Genomic DNA, 14,772 nt, shown 5'->3' with positions numbered 1-14,772 from the left:
AGCCCTGTGTCCTCACTCCTCCCCTGGCTTCTCTGGGCTTGTGCTGGGGTTGTCCCTGGATGTGCTGGGGCTGCAGCAGCTTTTGGCAGCGGGACATTGGGTTTTGGCTTCCACTTGACAGCTCAGGAGTGGGAAACACCCAATCCAAATCCCGCTGACAGCTGCCTTTGTAATTCAGATGGTGTGAGCTCCCAGGGAACAGCTGTGAGCATCGGGCCCTTCACCTGGAGGCATAGAGGAGCTGTTTGGGAGGACAGGGCTAGTTTGGGTGTATTGAGGAGCTGTTTGGGAGGACAGGGCTGGTTTGGGTGTCTTGAGGAGCTGTTTGGGAGGACAGGGCTGGTTTGGGTGTATTGAGGAGCTGTTTGGGAGCACAGGGCTAGTTTGGGTGTCTTGAGGAGCTGTTTGGGAGGACAGGGCTGGTTTGGGTGTATTGAGGAGCTGTTTGGGAGGGCAGGGCTGGTTTGGGTGTATTGAGGAGCTGTTTGGGAGCACAGGGCTGGTTTGGGTGTCTTGAGGAGCTGTTTGGGAGGGCAGGGCTGGTTTGGGTGTATTGAGGAGCTGTTTGGGAGGACAGGGCTGGTTTGGGTGTATTGAGGAGCTGTTTGGGAGGACAGGGCTGGTTTGGGTGTATTGAGGAGCTGTTTGGGAGGGCAGGGCTGGTTTGGGTGTGACAATCTTGGTAGTGTCTGGCTGTGATGTTGGTGACAGGGAAATACAGTGCTGACCTGACACGAGGGGGCTTCCTCTCCTCCCTGCCAGGAAAGCAGCACCCAAAAATCTCCCTTAATAACCCCTTTCTGCTCATCCTTCTCCCTTTAGGCTCCCGTGTGCATTGCTCAGAGAGTGAGGGGTTTTTCTTTCATCACAGGGCCCTCCCAGCACTTCTCCTTCCCATACTGGAAACCGAGCGTGAGTTAGAAACTGCAACCCAGCGAGGAAGGAGGGGCAATGTGGTTTGTGGTGCCAGAGCCTGGGCTGGCCGAGCACAGCAGCTGGGAGGCACTTCTGGGGGCTCTGGGGAGAGGAGCTGCTCCAGTCCTGGGGGGCCTGGCAGTGTTGTGGTCGTGGCTCGGGGAGCCCCTGACCAGGGGGATCCTGCCTGGGCAGTCCTGGAGCTGTCTGGAAGCAGGAAATGGAGGCTAATCCCTCCCCACCCAGCTGTGTGCAGAGCAAGAGGGAATCAAAAGCAGCTGAAAATCCCGGATTTCCCTTTCTGTTTGGCGGAGAGGGATGCGGGAAGCACAGGGGAGGAGACAGACAAGTTAAGTGGGAGCAGCTCCACCTTTTCCCGACGCCTCTGCACCCACAGCCCCTGGGGGGAACTGGCCCTCCCAGCCCTCCCCAGCTATTTATTTATCTATAATCGAAGACCTGGCTGCTGCCGACAGTCCAGCTGGCCTCAGAATGGCACCGGACCCCGTCTGAGACCTGTGACACAATTCCACTCCCAGGGGCTCCCGAGTGCCAGCTGTGCCCTGGCACACCCGCCCTGCGAAGGAGCTTTGTCAAAGGTGACTCTCAGCTGGGGCCGGGGCAAGGAGGGCGAAAGGGAAGCTCCCCAGGGGTTTGGCTGTTGTGAGAGATGACTCAGTGCATGCCCTGGCTGGGTGGCACCGTCTGTGCCACCGTGTTACGTGGCCACGTGTCATGGAAACCCTGACGCTGCTCGGTGCCCGCGTGGCACGAGTGGCATTGGGAAACGAACCCTCCATGCGTTTCAGGGCTGATCCTCACTGCTGGGGTTAAAGAGTCACCCTGCAATGGTGCTGGCAGCTCAGGAGGGGATGGATCAGGCCGTGCCCTCTGTGCCACGGGAGGCAAAGAGGGGGGAAGCTCCTCAGGGCCCCAGTGCAGTGAGAGGCTGGGTGATCCCCTCGGGGGGCAGCTTGTCCCGCTGTCTGCCCCCTGACCCCACTGCAAGAGCTCAGGTCATGTTTCCTCACTGGTTTCCCTGCAGTTAGGGGAGCCAGAAGAGCTTAAAATCTAATTTCCTACCAAAGTCAGGCTGCTGCTGTCACGGTGTCCCTCTGGCTGTGCCCTCTGTCCCCAGATGACTTCTGAACCCGTCGACCTGTGCAGGTCTGGCTGAGGGCTCGCAGATAATTAAGTCTATGCAGAGATGATGAAATGAGATGGCTGAGAGGAGAAAAAGAATCTTGTAAATGGCCCAAAACATCTGTAGCATGAGTTCATGTATTATTAGACACCAGCAAATCCACGTGGGAGATGCTTCTTACAAACACTTAACCGCAAAAACATTTTCGTTCTCGGTTCGTGCATTTTTAGGCACCAAAAGCAGTCTTGAGACACAGAACCATAGGAAGCAACACAAGTAGTTTCAGTGCTCATGGGATAACCTTTTATTTTAATAAAACCTGAAATTCTTTTGGCTCTCAATGTGACTCCCAGAGCCAAGGCTTGAAGGAAAAACAACATAAATCATGGCCTCGAAAGTAAAGAGTTGGGAGGGTCGGCAGCACTGTGGCCGGGCTCAGCCGTGGTGTGACTTGGTGGCACTTGATGGGCTTGTTGATATTTCTGAGGGGACAAACCTGGCCCTCAGCTGCTGGCACATGGTATTGTTTGGGAGAGCACTGCTCCTCCAAGCCAAAACCCCCACAACGAAAAGAGTTCTGCTGGCCATGGAGAGAGGCCCTGGAGTAACTTCCCCCTCTCAAACAATGCGGAGCGGAAACGTTTCAAAGTGGTAATTACCAAAGGGAAAATAATTTTTTTTTTTAAACATCCTTTGCCTGAGCGCCTAACAATACCTGGGAATACTGAAAGACTTTTCCAATCCTTAATTGACTTTTCAGCCATGTCACTGTTTGTTTCATCTCTGCAATAGCCAGCTCGGGGCTGGGCAGTGAAACTTTCCCTTTCCAGCTCTTGCCAGCCCCTTTTCCCGACTCTCACGTGGCCAGCACCAGTAAGTGTGTGCTCAGGCTGTTACAGCAGAATGTTTTCATGTCCCCTCACAGCATCCCTGCCCAGCCCGTGGTGAATTTGGCCCAGGTGACTTGGCAGGGGCTGTGCAGTGTCAGCACCAGGGCGTGCTGGCTGCTGGTCCAGCTGCCGGACGTCTCTGCTGCTGCTGCTCGTCCTGCAGCTCCTCTCCCTCATCCCTGAGGCTGTTCTGGCCCTCTGGCTCCTCTCTTGGCTTTCAATCACATCAGCTCTTCACTCTGCTGGAGCCTGGCTCCAAGGTTTCACTCCTCACTTCAGATCAAGCTTTCCTGCAGCCTCCCGACGTGTCTGGGCTTTGATTTATGCTTTCCCTGACGTTTGTGCGGTCAGAGGAGATACAGGACCATTGTTGGAACATCCTTTTCATATCCCCTCTTAAGGGGCTCTGTTCCTGTTGAACTGGGTTTCTTGTTTTCAGCAATCTCAGTTATTTATTGGTGTTATTAATATTGTGTGTGTGTAAGTTTGCTGTTGCTGTGTTTATCCCCAAGATCCGGCATTTAAATCCGTTCCACCTTATTCCTATACTGAGATAACTCTGCAAATCTGTTTTCTTTTCCTACCTGTATCTCTTCAGATCAACTCAGCACCTTACAACCTGTTTGGGTCCATTTTCAAGCTGGCCTTTGGATATACTATAATCTTGTGCAAGCTATCAACCCCATGTGCTTCTTCCCTGTGCCTGTGCTGTGGCATCGCTTTTCTCTTGGACTTCTCAGCAGCTCTGTGGCATCACTCCCTCCCCTGTGTGTGTCCAGGCACGTCCTTCCAGCAGCAGGGCAGCACCTGGTGCTGGGCAGGTTCAGGGAGCTGAGTCTGTGCTGGGGTGGTGACACAGCCTGCATCCCTGTCCCCAGGGGAGCAGCAGTGTGGGGTCACAGCACGTCCCCAGGGACGCCCTGCATGTGCTGGCACCTGGGCAGGGGGCAGGGGGAGCCTCTCCTGGTCTTCCCTAGCCCAGCAGAGCCAGTGGGAATAAAACTGGAATAAAGCAGGAATAAAACTGGAATAGAGCAGGACTAAAACTGGAATGAAACTAGAATAAAACTGGAGTAAAGCTGGAATAAAGCAGGAATAAAGCTGGAACGAAACTGGAATAAAGCTGGAATGAAGCAGGAATAAAGCTGAAATGAAACTAGAATAAAACTGGAATAAAGCTGGAAAAAAGCAGGAAAAAAGCTGGAATTAAGCAGGAATAAAGCTGGAATGAAGCAGGAATAAAACTGGAATGAAGCAGGAATAAAACTGGAATGAAGCAGGAATAAAACTGGAATAAAGCAGGAATAAAGCTGGAATAAAGCTGCCCTGTTGCTCTCCTGGCTGGATGCACGGGCCAGTCCCAATTCCCCATCTGTAGGCACAGGTGAGGTGGGTGTACCTGTCCCTGCAGCAGCACAGCCCACCAGGCTGGAGCTTGGCCTGGGGTAGGAGCTGAGGAGGAGGAGGAGGAGGAGGAGGAGGAAGAGCTGCTCTGCCAAGCAAAGTTTCCCTGTTATCCACTGGGATTTCTCAGTAGATCAGTTTCCAGAGCCTCTTGTTTCTGGGGTTCTCCTTTTACACGACTCAGCTGAACGTGTCATTCTGGCTGGTTGTCGTGGGTGGAAAATTGTACTGCCTGCCCTTGGATGTGTTTTGGAAAGGTGAGCAGAGCCAGAGCCTTGCTCTGCTCTGTATCCACCCAGGTGGTGGATGTGTGTTTCCAATATAAAATGAAATCTCACCATTTCATCGGATTTTTCTGGCAGATGAGAAGGAACAGCTTGATTTCAGAACTGAGTTTCCCTTATCCCGAGCGGCTACACCTATTCCCACCTTTCCCTGAAAATTTTTGTGGCTCCATAACCTTTCCCCTCTTTTCCACCAGTGGTTTTCCTTTCCCTGGCTCTTCTGCAGAGAAGCCAAGCAAGCAAGGATGGAAATTACAATAACGGAGCACCTGGGAGCCTTGAACCCGCCACACACTGATTGCTAAGCAACAGGGAGAAATGTTTTTCCTGTTTTCCTTTTGCTCGCCGGCACCTTAGATGGTATTTGTTAAAAGAGCCGACTGAAGCATTCTGGCCAAAGGTGATAGCGAGATAAAAGCTGATTTAAAGACAAACAGCTCAAGAAATAATGGTCCTTAGCGCAGGAGCTCTGCTGTGTTTGCAGCCTGCTGAACTCTGCGCTCTGGGGAGAGCCACGTGGGAGAAGGGAAAACGCTGCCACCAGGAGCTGCAGCTTCCTCCTGCTCTGGGGGTGTCCCTAAAACTCCCTGGGTGTCTTGTGATCACGAGCTTTGGTCCCTGCATCCCCCTGCCAGCAGTGCCCTGCCAAACGCCCTGAGGTCTCTCGGTGCTTTTCACACCTTGGGCCCAGCTGTCCTCAGCTTTTTTGGGCACATTTTGATATTAATAACAGTGTCTTGCCTCTTATTTTTCTTCTTTGCTGTGAAGGAATCCAGGTGCCTGCTTGAAGTGTGCTGGTTGCTTCTTTCTGAGAAAGTGGCTTGATCTCCCCCCGCCTCACACGTCGGCCTTGTTCTGATGAGCTTTTAGAGGTCAGAAAGTTTGGAAAACAGATGTTTGTGTCGTTGCTTGCTGCCCTAATGGAAGCTCCTCAAATACTTGATAAATTGCCTGGAGAAGAGAAGGTTTGGGGCAATCTTAGCATCCCAGAGCATGAAGTGGCTTCAGGAGAGCTGGCGAGGGATTTTTGTGCAAGGCTCTGGAGTGACAGGACAAGGGGCAATGGCTTTAAAAGGAAGGAGAGTGGATTTAGATTAGATATTAGGAAGAAATGTGCCCTGTGAGGGTGGTGAGGCCCTGGCACAGGTTTTCCAGGGAAGCTGTGGCTGCCCTGGATCCCTGGAAGCGTTCCAGGCCAGGCTTGGAGCACCCTGGGCTCGAGGAAGGTGTTCCTGTGCATGGCAGGGGTTAACGAGACCATCTTGAAGATCCCTTTCAACCCAAACCTGTTGGAATCTAAAAAACCCAACCCCCCAAAAATCTGTGATTCCGCTACGGCCGAGGGAGTGGTGTAAGGAGTAGGATGGAGGAGAAATATTCCTGCAAGCTCTTGAATCTCCAAGGCTTTTGGAATAATTGCTGAGCTTCAGGAGCCGGCAGCCTCGGCGGGAGCTGCCGTAGCCCAGCTGCGCACACGGGCTGCAGGAAATGAAACACAGAAGGGCTGGATGGAGACTTTTAGATCCTGATTGCCCAGGGATTTGCTGTGCTTCCTCTGCTAGGAACTGACAGTAATTAGGGGCTTGCCTGGCCGTGTTAATGCTTGGTGTGGAGGAGAGCTGTGCTCCCAAATTAACCCGGCTGCCCATGTGAGCCGAGGGGAGCAGGGGGTGCTGCAGCTGGCACAAGGGGCACAAAGGACAGGAGAGCCTGAGCCAGCCTTCCTCCCTGCCAGCACAGAGTTCACCGTGCCTGATCTGTCAAAAACAGCCCAAAACCTGGAGGCAGAGTGATCCAACTGCCCTGGATCTGAAATACTCAGCAGAGAATCTCCCAAAATCCGTGCCTGCCGTAAGCTGTGGCATGTGGTGGGTGGCTCTCATCTAAGACCTGGTTAAATCAGGGCATTGATCATGCTGGGAGTGAGAATTGGGTCTGTGAGGGTCTGTTGGTCCCCAAATCTGGGGGGACCCAATCTCACGTCTCTGTACAGATTGTATGAACAGAGTAGTGACATTGTTTTCCCTTCTTGCTCAAGCTTTCCCCCCCATCCTTAAGTAGAAGAGATAGTACTGGTTGTTTACATAATAATAATAATAATAATAATAATAATAATAATAATAACCTTCCAGCTGAGCCTGGGCAGTGAAAACAAAAGTCTTTTCCAATTAAAATTGGAATGCCCAAAAGATTTTGATCTAGCACTTAATGCCTAACCTCCAGTTGGTAATTCTTGTAACTAGGTAGCACTTTTCCTCTAAAATGCCTTATAAACAGCAAGAAAAAGGGCTTCCCCAGCTGCACAATAGCAGGAAGTGCTAAGGGCTCCATGTCAGAGCCTGACACAGACTCGCCTTGTGAGCTGGTGCCAGAGCTGGGACAGAGGCCGGATAATGTCGCAACTCCCACATAAAGCAGCCCAGTTCCCCTCGGAGGCTGCTGGTTTGGGTCCTGGGTCCCTCTCTGGTGCATCAGTGAGAGCTGGAGGTGTGTGGTGCTCCAGAGGGGCTCAGGTAGAGGTGGTGAGGGTGATTCCTGCCTTCTCTGCTCGGGACTGAGATCAGCTCTTTGCAGCTCTTGGCATCGGTGCTGCTGCGGTTTCACTGAGGCTCAAAGGGAATGTGGGTTTGTTGGGGTGCTGGCAGGGCCCTGGGGGTGCTGGCAGGGCCCTGGGGGTGCTGGCAGGAGCACTGGATTGTTTGCAGGGAGCTGATGCCAGGCAGGAGCAACTCCTGTGGGAGTGCTTACGAGCCACGTTTTGGGGTGGGCAGCCTCACTTGATGGCAAAAAAAGCCCCACTGAGCACAGGAACTGGATCACTGTGAGTTTTGCCCTGTAGGAAATGTGCTGGAAAGCCCCACTCAGCAGCAGAGCAGGGAGATGGAAGCAAAGGAGGCCTGGAGGATGTAGCTGAGGGAATGCTCAGACACCACTTGCTGGGAAGAGACAACTCAGGGTCCAGGCTGAGCCCAGTTATTAACTGAGGTCTGAATCTGCAGGTCCTGACTATAATCGATTGACCCAAATTGATTCCCAAACCAGAAAACTGGCTTATAGTTTCCAAAAGTTTCTCTGTGTTACCCTCTCCACGTTCCTGGCCCTGCAGGAAAGGCTGGAGACTGCAGCAGAGGAGCAGAGCTGCTCCGGTGTTGGCCGTGTGGGTTTGTATTCATCCAGAGCTGATTTCAGAGTGGTGGAAAGACAAAACTTGGTGGATTTCTCACAGCACCCAATTCCTGGGCCTGCCAGAGTCGACGGGACATTTACAGATGCCATGGAAAAGCTCAGTGTGTTGTGAAAAGTTTCTGGCTGAGTTTGCCAAGTGCAAATGGACAGTGTATTTTTTTAATGAGTCACTCAAGCATTGATCGTTCTCTTAAATCCCTGAAGTCACGTGCATGTCAATGAATCACATTTTGCAACAATTTCTCCACCTTCAAGGATTCTGGAGGGAAACCTGAGGCTGTGATCCTGCCTGTTCCCTTTCACCTGCGTGCTTAGAGGCAAATAAGAAGCCCTGAAAAGTTATTTGTTTTGAATCTCATGATTTTTCAAGAGCCTTGCCCCTGACGGCTGAGTGTTTGGGGTTAGCTACGCAGAGCAAACATCCTGAACTTGGGCTCCTGACCCTGCTTTGAGTGTTTTGCTTTTCAGACCCAGAAGGTTCCCAAGAGATGAGAGAGGAAACTGAGTGGCTATTTTTAAACCCCTGCAGTTGCCTTCCTGCCTTATATTATTTATTATCCATTATCAGAAGTGTTTTTCCCCTGAAACCATCTTTAGTGGTCAACCGAGGGACGGTGAAAATTGCCCAACAAACAGAGCTGCATCTTCCTGCAGAGGTCAGACGAAGCTGGAGGCTCTGGGAGGGCTGGAAATGAGTGCTGCTGTTGTTTGTTGTGTGCATTCGAGCCCTGCCAAGCGATTCCAGGGGTGGGCTGCGATTTCTCGGCCCTAAGACTCCAGCGTGAAGCAAAGCAGAGTCTCCCTCTGAAATATTTCACAGCCCGGAGAGGCAACGCTGATTTCTGCTGGAAAGCAGGTCCCTGCCTCTGATTTCAGCACATCTCTGCCTCTGATTGCAGCGTGTCCTGAGCAAAGTGATGCACAGCACCGAGTTTCACAGCACATCTTGCAGGGCCACGTGGTTCCTGCGTGACGTGTCAGTGGGGCTGGGGACACCTCTGCAGGAGCAGCATCACATCCTTCTGCGGTGGAGAGAGCTCCACTGACCCACCTGGCACTGCAGGGGGAGCCGGGCAGGGATCAGGGCTGGATCTCCGTGCCTGGGCAGGCTTAAAGTGTGCGTTGCCCCCAAAGATGTGGGGCTGCCACGGGCAGTGCAAGGCCCTGCTGCTGGGCTGGGTCCCCTTTCCCAGGATGTCCAGGAAGTCCCCTTTGACCTCTTTGGCTCCAGATAAAGCAGGACAATAGCCCACGTTGTCCTGGCTCATCCTTCTGCCTGGTAAACTTTCCAGTTGGAAGCCTATCACAGCCTGGCAGCTTTGTTAATCCCTTCCTGCCCGGGCAGGAGCTGCTGGTGCCCCGGGCAGAGCTGGACATGTAAGCCTTGGCTCCATCCTCCCTGCAAATAAAGCTGCAGGGCTGGAAGGCCCTGGGAGGCCGATGTTATTTCAGCTGCAGAGGGAGCTGAGGCATGAAAATCCAGGTTTTGGTGGTGTCAGCAGCACTGCCCCGACCCTGGGATGCAGTTTCTTGAGCAGTGTGTGAGGAGGGAAGGGGAAGAGCAGGGGAGGGCTGGAGCACGCAGTGCTCAGCACAGGGGGCTGATGAATGACAAACAGCTCTGCCCGTTTCTCTCCTCCTCTGAAAACAGAATTATGTCGCAGGGGTTCTCTAAAGTGGGATCTGCAGCCCTGCTGTCCCCCAGGCTCATTTTGCTTTCCCAGAGTCCCTGCTGGGCCGAGAGCAGGTGCCCTGGCCCCTAATCCCCCCTTTGCCTGTGCATGGAGGGCTGGCACTGACTCCCCGCGGGTCACATCCCTCCATCCCGCAGGGGATGTGACCGTGTCACGAAGCCCAGCTGTGGCCAGCGAGGGGCTGAGCTCACGGGCTGAGATAATGCTCGGGTGAAACCACGGGCTGGTGTATTCCCGCGCTGGCAATTAACACCTTTCCTTTGCGCGTGAACCCCAGGTGCTTCGCGAGCACCCGGTGGCACAAAGACCCTCTCCCACAGCCGTTGTCACCTGTGTCACTTATTCTCCCTCCCATCAACGCTAACACCCCGGTGTTCCCCCACCCAGCCGAGGCTGGAGCTCCGGCCACCCCACCCCGCAACCCCCCGGCATCCTCCTCCCTGCCACCGCCCCTTTGCGCGGCCTCGGGGCTTTTCACGTCCCCGTCCCCCCTCCCCGAGGGGGCCGAGCCGCGCCGGGCCGGCCCCCGGGGGCGGGCGGAGGCTGCGGGAGGAAATCCAGAGCCAGTTTTACAGCCGAGCCGGCTCCGTCCCGGCCCCGCCGCCCCGTCAGGCCGCTCTTTCGGCGCCTGCCCCGCTGCTGCGGGCGCTCCCGCACCGCTCCGCTGCCCCCCGAGCATCGCCCCCACGTCCCCGCTGCGGCTCCCCGGGCAGCCGGGGGGGCTGGCGGGGCCGGCGGAGGGTTGCGGAGCCGGGGATGCGGCGGCCCCGCCGATGGTGAGCCGCCGCCGGGCCCCGCCGCACCATGTCCCCGCCGGCCCCGAGAGGATGTTCGAGGGCTGCCGGCGGGCGAGGAGCCTCTGGGGCGGCGTCAGGCTGGAGGTGGCCGGGGAGAGCAGCCCCGTGGTGCTGCACAGCTTCACGCAGCTCGATCCCGACCTGCCGCCGCTGGAGGTGAGTGCGGGGTGCGGGGTTTTGGGGGGGCTCCGCCTCGCCGGCAGCGCGGAGTTTGTGGGCATCCGCGGAGTGTTTCGCAGATTTCTGTTGCGTAGAATCGCGGAGCGGTTTGGGTTCGAAGGCAGCGTAAAGATTATCTTTCCCCACCCCTGCCAGGGGCAGGGATGCCTTCCACCAGCCCAGGCTGCTCCAAGCACCGTCCAGCCTGGCCTGGAGCGCTTCCAGGGATCCAGGGGCAGCCACAGCTGCTCTGGGCAGCCTGTGCCTCCAGGGATGGTGCAGCTTTTCTTCTTCCCCGTGCCGGTGCCTCACCACCCTCACAGAGAATAATTTCTTCCTAATACCTAAATCTACCATCCTTCAGCTTAAATCCTACCGCTCCATGCCCTTACAAAAGTCTCAGCAGCCTTCTTGCAGGCCCCTCTAGGTGCTTTAGGTGTTTCATTTTGTTCAGCAAACGGGTGCCCCTGCTTGGCTTTTCTTCCTGGGAGTCCCGGTGCCCCTGGGGACTGGCAGGCAGCTGCCAGGCTCTGTAGGGAGAAACCAGATGCTCTCCCTCCAGGCGCGCAGGGAAAGGGGCAGATTGTAAAAACTTCGGGCTTTTAATATTTTATTTGAGACTTTGGCAGTGGGAGGCAGGAGTCTGCTCAGATCTGAGCTGTTTGTAAAGGCTTCAGGCTTGTCCAAACCACAAAAGCGTCCTCTGGGAAGGTTACGGGCATTGGGAGGACTTTCCTGGAGGATGCAAAAATATTTGTGCTTGTTTGGATTCGACCTCGGGTGGCTCAGAGTCAGGCTGGTCCCAGCGAGGCCCGAGTGCTTTGTTGATGGCAGTTGCATGTGGAGGCACCCGAGATAATCTGAGTCAGGGCCTTTTATCTTAGTAATGGATGATCGTCCCGGTGCGGTGGGAGTGTCGCTGATCGGGAGCAAACGGTGTGTCAGGAGAGCTCAGCGAGAGGAGGATTTCGCTGTTCAGAGGTCGCAGCCCTGGCGGCGCAGGGGTTAATACCAGCGAGGGTCAGCGAGTCTGGCTTTGCTGGGATTTAGAGCCAGCTGCAGATGTGCTGCTCTGGATGCTTCCCGCTGGAATGGGGGCGGTGGAGGGGGGGAATCACCACTAAAGCCTCTCTCGTTGCTGTGCAGATATCCGCCGAGGGCAGCCAGGGCTTCAGGGAGGGCACTGCCTCCTTCTCCCGAACAATCAACCCCGCAACCTGCGATGGAAAGTGCGGGTCAGGGAGGGATGAGCTCAGGCTCCGGCTGTTCCGCTTCACCCTGGCCTGGTGGCAGAGCTCGTCAGCTCTGGGAGAGTTCATGAAAGCTCCATCCAGCTCGTTTTCCCCCCCTCTCCCCTCCCCGCTCGTCTCTCCTGGGGGTGGGCGTACTGACATGCTTTGGAGGGAGTGCATCATCTGGTTCGTGTTATGCCTGGCAGGAAGTCCAGCCTCGGCCCGCGGCGCTCCGGGAGGCGCAGGGGCCGCGCTTTTGGCAGGGAGAGCAGGAGCAGGGAGGGGGGAAAAGAGGGAAAAGAAGGGGTGATGCAGCGTGCTGCTCCTCTCCTCCCAGGGGACAGCCTGCCTGGCACGCTGTGCCCCGGCTGGAGGAGGCTCTGGAGTCGAGGGGGGCTTTGGAGCATCCTGGGTGATGTGGGAAAAGCGATGGGGCTGAGGGAGGCTTTGCATGGCCCTGAGCAAACCCCTGCTCACCTGAGTATGGCACGGGCACAGCTGCCAGCCAGGGCTGCTCCCGAGCTGCCTGTGCCCGCATCTCTGCCCTGGGCTGTGCTGGGGAATGGTCAGAGCTTTCCCTCGAGCTTTCCTCCCAGTCCTGAACAGAGAAATTCCTTCCTTTTATTTTTTCCTGTTTCCAAGGGATGGTGAGAAAAGGGGCAGCCCAGAGGGGTGCACCGTGACCCGTGGCCTCCTGAGCAGCTTTGGGATGCACAGGGTGTTCACTGCATGACCGAGGAAAGGAAAAAATGTGTCACTGTTGTGACAACGGTGGTGGCCTGGCGGGGCTGCAGTGCTCAGGCAGGGCTGTAGATGCACGCTGAGAGAAGGCAGATTATTTGACTAAGATCCCCCAGGGACCATCAGTGTTTTGCTGAGCCCCAGTGCCAGTCCCCAGGACACGGTGGGACCTTTGTCACCTCTGCCAGAGGGAGCCGTGCTGGGTTTTGGCAGAGCTCGTGGGTGGATAGTCTGGTCCCACGGGGAACGGAGGCTCCCTGGAAAGCTGCTGGGCAGGCTGCAGGGAGTGTGGCTCCCTGGTCCTCGCTGAGCCCCAGGGGATGGCAGCAGGGCAGACTCTGCCTGTATCCCACAGCAACGGTATCGATCAGCAGGCATCACTGTGAGCATCACTGTGAGCATCACCGTGAGGCCTCCCGGCCCTGGGAGCCAAGTGTTCTCACCAGGATTTTAACCACGGGGGATGGAAAATTTAAGCTTGACTGTCTCAAGTGGGGGATTGACAGAGCAGCTTTGCAGACCTTTTGTTTTGACCCTTTCAGTTCCAATCCATTCCATATTCAGCAGGGAGTGTCAATCTTTCCAGTCCAGCAGGAGCCACAGAGTGAATCTGGTGGCCCTCCTGGTCCTGCTGGCCAGGAGTGGCCTAAAACAATGCTGCAGATGACACAGACTGAAACTTTCATGCAGCTGATGTTGCTGAACCTCTGAGGAGGCTGGGCTGACTCTTATAAAAAAAGCCCTTATAAAAAAAGTCCTTGTAATTCTGGCTGTGTTTGTTTTCTGAACAATTAGGAGATTTTCAGTTGCTAAATGAATCCTTGAAAACTTGAATTGCTCAGCCCAGATGCCTTGTAGGTCAGTGCTTGTTCTTTACAGCTGGGAGGGAGAGGCAAAGATGTCTCTTAAAAGCCATTTTCTTTTCACTTCCTGTGGTGCCTTTGGAATAAGATCCTTTTCTCCCAGCCTGCTCTCCTCCCCCAGGCACAACCTGATATGTGCCCTGCAATTTGCCAGATGAACATCATCTGTTGGTATTTCTTGGATGGGGACCTACCTTCTGGCTCCCTTCCAGAGAGGTTTGGTGGCGAGGCCTGCAGCAGCCTGGGGTGCTGATTGTTGGTGGCTGATGCAGGGTGGGAATAACAGAGGTGGGAGAGGTTTTTTTATTATTATTGTTGTTGATATGGTTAGAGAGAAGCTGCAGAGAAGCTTCCAAATGAGTTTGTGTAGTAATTATTTTACTCAGAGGCTGCTGTGCCATGTTTCCATGAGTGAGGATCCCCATACTGGGGTCTCACTCAGGTTTTAGTGGATTTAGTGACTGGCAGCCCTGGAAACTGAAATCTGTGTTTGTTCACAGGCTGAATGGGCAAACCACCCCTCAGGACACCCCTGTGCTTCAGCATCATACAGCTTCAGCCCCCTGGCCCAGGTCACACTATTGCTCCACTGCAGCCTCTCTTTTTGTGCCTCTCAGGGTGGCATCACCAGGCAGGGGCAAGCAAATGCAGTTTTGGAGTATTTCCCCACTTCCCTGGGCCTGGCTTTGGGGTGTGATGAGCAGAAGGAGCATCAGGCCAGCTGTGCCTGCAGGGATGGGTCTCATTTAGCACCCACCAGCCACCACTGTTTGGGATTTGGGATCTGGCTCACTCTTAGGGCCAGAGCACAGCCTGTTTTTAGGGCCCCCTGAGTTGGTCTGGCCAGCAGCTCCTCCATCCCCCTTCCCAGCTCTCTAACCAGCCACTGCGTCCCCCGAGGGGAGTGTAATTGAAGGAGGAAAAAGCTTATTTAGGTCACTCCAGACCACATTTAAAGGCTGGGTATGCCCTGCTCACACTTTCTCCAGCTCCCTTATCTCCAGAGCTGTCTAATGACTGCCTTTCAAACGTCCATGCTCCTTTTATTTAAATATATCCTTGCAGCAGGGCTGTCTCAGCTCTCAAATATTTCTTCATCTCCCACGGACTCAGCAAGAGGGGGGAAAAAAATGTGGTTGCTAAGGAGCAGGATTTGGATACAAAGCTGGCTGAGCTGCTGGCGGGGGGCCCCGGGGGGCTCCAGCACAGCTCCTGGCCAGTCAGGGTTTGTGCATTGCTTTGGTGGGGTCTGGGTGAGGAGGATTGGGGTTTGAAACATTCCTTTGGCCTTGGGGAGAAAGATTTGAGTTGTGGGACCGACTCCTTTTCCAGGTTAATGTGTTTGTGTGGGTTAGATGCCACAGCAGCATCCGTGGCTGGTCCCAAGTGTGTGCCTGTTGTTCCAGGGGTCTGTGGGATCTTTGTTCTGCAGAGAGAAGCGTCTGTGGGCTGGAAGGTGAGGC

At 54.9% G+C, this 14,772-nt stretch overlaps 1 protein-coding gene across 5 annotated transcripts in view; it reads left to right on the top strand.

Moving 5' to 3' along the window:
- The window catches only part of RALGDS (ral guanine nucleotide dissociation stimulator), a 63,865-nt gene that overhangs the window by 29,729 nt on the left and 19,364 nt on the right, over positions 1-14,772 (top strand). For 2 of the 5 annotated variants that reach the window (XM_038156148.1, XM_038156146.1), the window contains exon 1: positions 9,912-10,470. The exons of 2 other annotated variants lie outside the window; for them this stretch is intronic. In XM_038156148.1, the coding sequence (XP_038012076.1) occupies positions 10,291-10,470 (180 nt within the window). In that variant the 5' untranslated portion in view covers positions 9,912-10,290. Of the gene's footprint in view, positions 1-9,911; positions 10,471-14,772 lie in introns of those variants that run through there. One more of the 5 variants, XM_038156151.1, reaches the window with a different exon arrangement.

The sequence above is a fragment of the Motacilla alba genome, chromosome 17 (genome assembly GCF_015832195.1).
Source record: "Motacilla alba alba isolate MOTALB_02 chromosome 17, Motacilla_alba_V1.0_pri, whole genome shotgun sequence".
In the NCBI taxonomy this organism is placed as follows: domain Eukaryota; kingdom Metazoa; phylum Chordata; class Aves; order Passeriformes; family Motacillidae; genus Motacilla; species Motacilla alba.
This window is presented reverse-complemented; position numbering and strand designations above follow the sequence as displayed.